The sequence below is a fragment of the Bactrocera tryoni genome, unplaced genomic scaffold, assembly GCF_016617805.1.
Source record: "Bactrocera tryoni isolate S06 unplaced genomic scaffold, CSIRO_BtryS06_freeze2 scaffold_25, whole genome shotgun sequence".
In the NCBI taxonomy this organism is placed as follows: domain Eukaryota; kingdom Metazoa; phylum Arthropoda; class Insecta; order Diptera; family Tephritidae; genus Bactrocera; species Bactrocera tryoni.
This window is the reverse complement of record NW_024395977.1, coordinates 13,794,042-13,801,991: the sequence shown is the minus strand read 5'-3', so window position 1 is coordinate 13,801,991 and position 7,950 is coordinate 13,794,042. Positions and strand designations below refer to the sequence as shown.

The 7,950-nt window shown below is 35.6% G+C and overlaps 1 protein-coding gene across 1 annotated transcript; it reads left to right on the top strand.

The window, feature by feature from the left end:
• The first annotated feature begins 6,587 nt into the window (after positions 1 to 6,587).
• LOC120780751 lies at positions 6,588 to 7,688 on the top strand. The gene is made up of 5 exons (XM_040113006.1): positions 6,588 to 6,788; positions 6,845 to 7,244; positions 7,301 to 7,403; positions 7,474 to 7,514; positions 7,684 to 7,688. Exons 1-5 carry the CDS (start codon positions 6,588 to 6,590, stop codon positions 7,686 to 7,688), a joined length of 750 nt encoding a protein of 249 aa, XP_039968940.1.
• The last annotated feature ends 262 nt before the right edge of the window (positions 7,689 to 7,950 follow it).

Below are 7,950 nucleotides of genomic sequence, written 5' to 3'. Positions count from 1 at the left end.
ATATTGTGCATAGTTGGTAGGACCGTTCATAATTAATATGCCAAGTATGAGCGCGTTTTCTCAACGAGTTTGTTTATAGCAGCTGCTTAAATCGGTACATATCAGTAATGTTTTATCTCAAATTTTGTATTTCTAACCAAATTTCAGGTGCGGAATCTTTGCGAATGTTGGAAAAGATTACAGTGATTCAAGAACGAAAGCCTAGGTTCCAATGATTTTGTTGGAAATTTTGGGTATGAACGCATTCTTGCTCGACTCGGCCTGATAAAGCTGCTTTTTTTCATAAAGGGTACGATTGTGATCGAATTTAATGCCAAAAACGTAATGAATACCATCAATTAACCACCATATTCACCAGATTTTATGTTGTCTGAGTTTTGTTTCTTCCCCAAATTGAAATTACCGCTCCGTGGAAACCTTTTTCAGTCGACAGATGTTATAAAAAGAAAATCGCTGAAGGAGCAAAAAACCATTTCCAAAAGTGCGATTAGTGGAGATTAATTTGAAGGTGACAAAATAAACATTATTGAATGGTCTGGACAGATGTCATGCATATTCAGTGCTGAACCACATTATCCAAGCACTTTCATTAAAATACCACACATACGCCTTTACTTTCGACATAAAGTATGCTAAAACGACGAAAACCATTTCGGAAGTTCGACCCATATATATTATTATCTACACTAATATTATAAAGAGGAAAGATTTGTACCTATTTTTGTGTGTTTGTATGCTTGTAATGAATAGGCTCAAAAAGTACTGGGCCGATTTAAAAAATTCTTTCACTAATAGAATGCTACATTCTTCCAATTTGACATAGGCTACATTTCATTTTGAAAAAAATTAAGGATCCTTGGTAAAATTTGAACAATGTAACCGAAGGTGTAGAAAAATGAGTCTTAAAATGTCTTTCGTCGAATGCGCTGCCGAAACTATTAGCGATAGAACAAAATAATGTACAACAATATTGAAGAGCATCATAATGTCTACAAAAAACTCCGCGGTAGCATATGTCCAACTATTGTAGTTATGTCACTACAACAACTTTTTTCATTTTTAACATTAATGAAAATGCTAACCAAATTCAAACCATGCTATTTATGTGTTTATATTAATGTGTATTTCAACTCAAAGAATACAGTTCAGCCAGTGGAAACACCGCCAGCAACAAAATTAACATTGACGAGTTTTTTCTCAACTTTCGTCAGTGATCCGTTTACGAGAACGTTGCTCTATTCGGAAATACCCTGATATTATACATGGAAGGCATTGTCGAAGAAATAGTTGCGCAGAAAGCAAGGCCAACCAGTAGATTGAAATCCAGATGTGTTCTCAACTAATGCATTAGGACGAATTTACACAATCCACCCGAAAAACGACGACTGCTTCTACCTTCGGTTGCTATTGATTAATGTACGCGGTTCAACTTTATTTGAGTCATTGGGTACTGTGAATGGTACGGTGGTGGCAAGGTTTGGAGAAGTGGAACACGTTAATCACTGGAATGAAAATGAAGTTCGCACACTTTTCGCGATAATCATTTCGACATATCAGCCTTCAAATCCGCGTCAATTATGGGATACGAACAAAAAAGACATTGCCGACATTGGAAATGGTAGAATTTCGTTTGATACTTCCGGTGGTTCGATATCAATTCCATCTTCCCTTTGTCAATTCACGAAAGATGAACTCATCACAAATGTTCGGACATTGGCCGAATTATCGTAACTACGATTCCTTAAGTGCACGCGCAATGTCAGCTGCCAAAAATACCGATGTTGTTGACTTAAACTGGAAGATTCAAAGTCAAATTCCGGGAGACTTGCGCTCATACAAATCGATCGATCGTCTTGACAATGAAGACGGCACCGTGAATTATCCAGAGGTATTTCTAAATTCTTTGGACAGGCTTGGTATGCCACCGCATCATTTGCGTCTCAAAGTAGGATCGGTCGTTATTATGTTTCCCAATCATCATGCCACGAAACTGTGTAATAGAACCCGACTGATTGTGACGCACCTATCGAATACAAGGGGCAGAATGCTTGATTCTACGAATTCCTTTGAGTTCTAACGATTTCCCATTTCAGTACAAACGTATTTCGTTTCCAGTGAAAATTACATGTGAGGTGACAATCATCTAAAAATAGTCGCATAGTGTGAGGCATAAATTTGGAAATGTTATGTTTTTCACACGGCCGTGGCGTGCTCACGAGTTGGAAAACCATCTTTACTGTACACCGGAACAGAAACCAAAAAATGTTGTTTATCAAGCTGCGTTACATTGAAAAAAAAAAAACAAAAATTAAATAAATTTAACTTTCTTTTCATTTCAAAACACATAATTTCACGCAGGAAAACGGCTGCGAGGTCAGCTAGTATTTCATAAATTAATTAGTAAAGTCAATCAGTAATTTGTAAAATTTCTGCATTGGTAATAGAAATCCAGCTTTACACCTTGTTATAAGCAAAGAAGTAAGGACGGACGTTATTGAATATTTGTACTCTCGGAATTTGGAATTTGAAGAGGGAAATCCTTTAAGTTATTGTAAAACTTGAAAGGACCACAATCGATGTATGAGATATACATTCAACCTAAGAGGCTTAATGTTGTTTATTGGGTATTTGAAAAACCATCAAGGAAGATCGAAAATCAGTATATTATGAAGTTTGGACCAATGTCTACACTAATTTCGCTTGATGAAATTGGTCGATTCGGTCTGAAGATATAGAAGTTCATCTACAGGTGAGCGGTCACGTCCATTGACCAATTTTGTCACATGGTCTTATGAATCGTTTCGGAGTTAGCGCAATCAAGTTTGGTTGGGAATCGCCCCATCTCTACTTATTAAATATTTTCAAACCACGAATGCCCCTCACTTCTGCTATCCCCTTTACCAATTTTCGGTTTTACCATATACCTTATTGTGAAACTTAGTTATAGCGAATTGTTTTGGATTAATAACATTTTCTGGACGTGGCAATGGTCCGACAATGCGCGTCTACAATACCGTCCTTCCGATTTGACCAAGGAAGACGCGCAGAAAGTTTCATGGCGATATCTCAATTCTTACCCAAGTCACAGCTTCCACAGACAAATGTCTACTCGTCTCGTTATCCCAATTATTTAAACATATACCGGCCTTTGACTCACTTAATTTTAATATTGTTACCCATTACTTCACGCTCAAGATATTAACTCAAATTAGTTATTTATGATATACTTACTTATATACGGTAAATCCTACCAAAGGTGCTAATTTAGGTATATGATGAAAACATTAACCAGTGTATCGGAAATCAGTATATTAGGAATTTGAGGTTTAGACCAATGCCAATTTCATTCATATTCAGTGTTAAACCACATTATTTTTAGAAAATCTCAATTTTTTTAATATATCACACATATTTAACAACATAAACGCTTGAAAGAAGCAAATTCAGAAAAGATAAAAACCAATAAAATATGGAGTAATTACATTAACTTTTGATATAGCTTAAGTATATTTGAGAACATATTTTCATTATACGAAGGTAAATTACACATTGATCGATATATTCGAAATATAGTCTGATAAATTACACACAAGGCGCCAAGCATAATTTTCTTAAATACATATTATCCTAATTCTTTTTGTGTTAAGACCTGATGAGTCCTTATATTGACCTGAAAGCTGGGAATTTTTGTGTAGATATCAGGGTCCCCAGAAACATTATCAACATTATGATATTCATGACGCGGCGGAAGAAAAGCACTTCGAAATTGACGCACGACTTCAAGAAACGTGAATTTTCTTCTGGCGCACGAAAACGTTTAACATGTCAGCCAATGTGTTGGAAAATAAGACAGTTTTTCAAAAGTTTTCAGACCACAGATGTCTCTCACTTTGGGAAGCCTTGTACCAAATTATTATACGAGTACTCTTGTAACATATGGCTACAGAGTCTAATAGTTGGTTAACCTAACGGTTGTTGGTGTCATATAAATCGAGATAGATATATGTACATATACATATATACAGTATCATTTATATATTGTATATATATAATATTCTATATAAGAATAACGAGACGAGTTGATATCCTGAAAACTGTCTCAGCACCGACTCTACCAATTTAATCCAAATTCGGTACATATTCCCAAATCACAACGCGAAAATGGGCGAAATCGCATTGCAACCCATCTTCTTCCCATTTAACACAGTTTAAAATTGCACCAGTTTACAGTATAGAGCTCAAGAGCAAATCTCGTTACCGAAATAAAACTTTGCACACAAAGTGTATTTATGGTAAGAAAAGTCCGAAAACAGTCGAAATGGACAGCAATTGTTCCAAAGTTCCAAATAGCAAATATGTGGACCCCAGTTCTTATTGCGAAAATACTGGTCAAACTGTGACATAGGGTATGTGTATTATTGAGGTTCCAAAATTCATCTGTTTGACAACACTACTTACATATAAGAATTGGGAATGGTTTGTAAGGTAGCTTTATGAAACTTAGAGAGCATCTTTTTCTGTTAATAAAATGAGATAATACCAAAAATAGATACAACCGGGTCAAAAATACCTGTATCTATCATATACGAACCTAACATAAAATCTTTAAAAGTCCGGTTGCCGTTATACCATATATATCGGTCAATATGTACGAAAGCAGTTACATCTTAATTTTTAGCTTAGTTAAGATACTTTATAGGTTTTCTTTTTTTACAATTTTGGCGTGATCATGGTCCGCTTACGCCCATCTCAAACACCCTCCTCCCGGTTCATCCAAACAAAACTTCTACAAAGCTTAAATAATTCAATATTTTGCTCAAGTTACAACGTGCACGCACAAACAGTCACCCGGATTTCAACTTTTCTCATCTCGTGATGACTTATATATGTATATGTATATATACAACCTTTTATCTATGTATCTCGATTAATTTCAGGTGATTCAAACAACCGGTAGGTGTACCAAAATTTAGTACTCTCGAGCAACATGTTGCGAAACCTAGTCCGACTTTGACCATTTTCCATCGTAACAGAAAGACTTCAAAGTATTGTTAACCACCATATTTATATTAAATTGGTAGAGAAGGTTTTGAGATGTATGTAGAATAGTGCAGCCATTGTCCAATTTTTAACCAGATTTCATAAAACTCTTTCTTAACAACTTTCTGCAAAGCTTAGTGCTTCCTAAGTGTTTCTTACCGAAGGCACCCAAGAACGCATTGCAGTTGATTGAGCGCAGCTAGTAGTGACATGGTTCACTTTATTATGGCCTCAGGGGAAAATAGGTTTGCTTTGCTTATATTTAGCCTCAACCCCAAAAGAAAAAAAACTTACATACAAATCCCTTGAAAACTTTCCAGAACTTCCCCAAGTTAAAAAAGATCGTCCTAAGTTTGTTCTAATATCTACAGCGGATTCGAACAAACCACTCTTCAAATACTCTTGTTTCGCTGTGCATAAAAGCTTAGAATCAATAAGCAAGGAAATTTTATCTATCACCGAATTAAGTGATGGAAATCTACTTTTACTTATTAAAAATCGGAAAATTGCTGAAAAATTTCTAACAACAAAGAAATTAAATGGAATTTTCGATATTAAAGTGAAATTAAACAACAATTTGAATTGCTCTAATGGTTCAATTTACACTCCATTCCTAAACGACATTGCAGAAGAAGAAATTGTTGACTATTTAAAAGATCAGGGAGTTACTTGCGTCTAAAAATTCAAAATTTAGGAGGCATTCAAAGACCTTGTGGAGTGGTTCTCCTTCTATTTGACCTCTATAAACTTCCTGAAAAAATCGAAATCTCATAGCGTATAATGCGGATTAGAGTCTTTTTCCCAAACCCCATGAGGTGTAAAAGTTGCCAGCTTCTAGGCCACACAACTAAACGTTGCAACAACAATCCAGCCTGCGTATGTGCAATTTCCGCCCTAATCTTCCCTCGCCATGTAACCGCACCTTTTTTGCACTCCCCTCCCCTACCACTCTCTATATACAAAAATCCACAACAAAAGAAAACCATGAAAGAAAATAAAAACAATTTTGTAATTAATAACCATCTAACCATCATCCCTCTCTCTCTCTCTACAGCCAACTCCAATCTCTCTTCGCCTACTTATACAGACTATATCTCACCCCATGTAATTACCAGCTCTTACAATTTCTCCGCACTTTTCTCTCAACACCCATATTACTAAGAATTGTTCAAATTTCTCCAATGGATTATGAACGGATTCTACAACAATTACACTGACCAAGAATTACTCTTAAAAAAACAATCATCAAGCGTTACATATATCACTACAAGAAACACACCTTTTTGCCAAAACAATACCCTCCCTATTTCTCCAACTTATACTATGTTCGGACCGACATTGAAAACATTTTGAAAACACATTTGTATGTTGTGGAACGTAAGTCGTTCGGACCGACAATTTGTGTTTTCGCTGAGTTTTCACTGACAGTTCACAAATTTATTTGTTTGTTTACATTTGAGCAACGAGAATGGTAAGTTTTGAAATCTTTAATATTTGCTTATAATTATTACTAAAGATCGTGTTTTTTTTAGATTTCTGAGAAAAAGATGTTAATTGCGAAAGCATTGGCTTTGAGAAGCCAAATAAATTTCCTGCTCATCGACAATTCTTCAAGAGAACTATTGGAATGTCTTACTTCTCAGCACCATGCCTTGACAAAAGAGATAGCCGAGTTAAAGAAACAATATCTAATCGTATTAGATTTAATAAAGGACCTTGGGATGCCGATTAATTCATGTTGGACAAAAGTGTGTATATGTTCCTATTGATGCAAAAGTTTTCAATTATATATTATTAATTCCAGCAACGTAAGAATCAGTTTTGGGAACACGATTACCAACGAAACGGTTGTGCTTTTTTTAAAGAGAACTTTCGCATGAACCGAAGTTCCTTTGATAAATTATGTGACATCCTCCGCCCGTTACAAAAAATGGATACAAATTACCGAAAAGCTATTCCTATCGAGAAAAGAGTGGCTATAACATTATTTGCTTTAGGGTCATCTGCAGAGTATCGTAGTATCGCCAACATGTTCGGTGTAGGAAAATCTACGGTTTGCGAAATTTTACTGGAATTTTGCACCGAAATCTGGAGATTACTGCAGCCATCCTGTTTTAAAATGTTGCCTTTAAACAGAGAAAATATAACCGAATTGGTGACTGGTTTCGAGGTAATTGGATTTCCACAATGCTTAGGAGCAATTGGTAATATTGGTTATAAAATCTTAAATTTGCGCTAATGTTCTAATAATTGTTTACAGACGGATGCCACATTGAGATTCATCCATCATCTGACGAAGCTGTTGATTACTATAATTATAAAGGATGGTATTCCACCGTTTTAATGGCATTAGTTGATGCTAAGTAAAGTCTAAAAACTCAATATATGTACATATGTATAAGTACATAAGTAATGTTTACAATATATTTTCAGATACCGTTTTACTTACATAAAAGTAGGAAGTCCCGGGCGATGTAATGACTCTCAAATTTATGAGACGTCATCACTTAAAAAAGAAATGGATAGTTGTTCTTTACTAAGCGAAATGTCTAGAGAAATTTCAGGCGTAAATGTGCCAGTATTCATTATTGGGGATTCGGCTTTTCGATTTAGCAAACAACTAATGAAACCGTATCCATTTAGCGTAAATCAAAATAATGGTGAGAAGGTATTCAACTACGCTCTTTCGAAAACACGTAGAGTTGTCGAAAATGCTTTTTGGACACCTCAAGGCCCGCTTTCGACGCATCGGAAAAGGAATTGACAACTCTGTACGGAATGCCAACTCCATAATAAAAGCATGTTGCGTCCTTCACAATTTTTTTAAATGATAACAACGACACGCTAAACGCTAAATGGTTACGCGCTTTGGAAGAGTTGGAGACTAGACGCCAGAATCCGTGTGATATT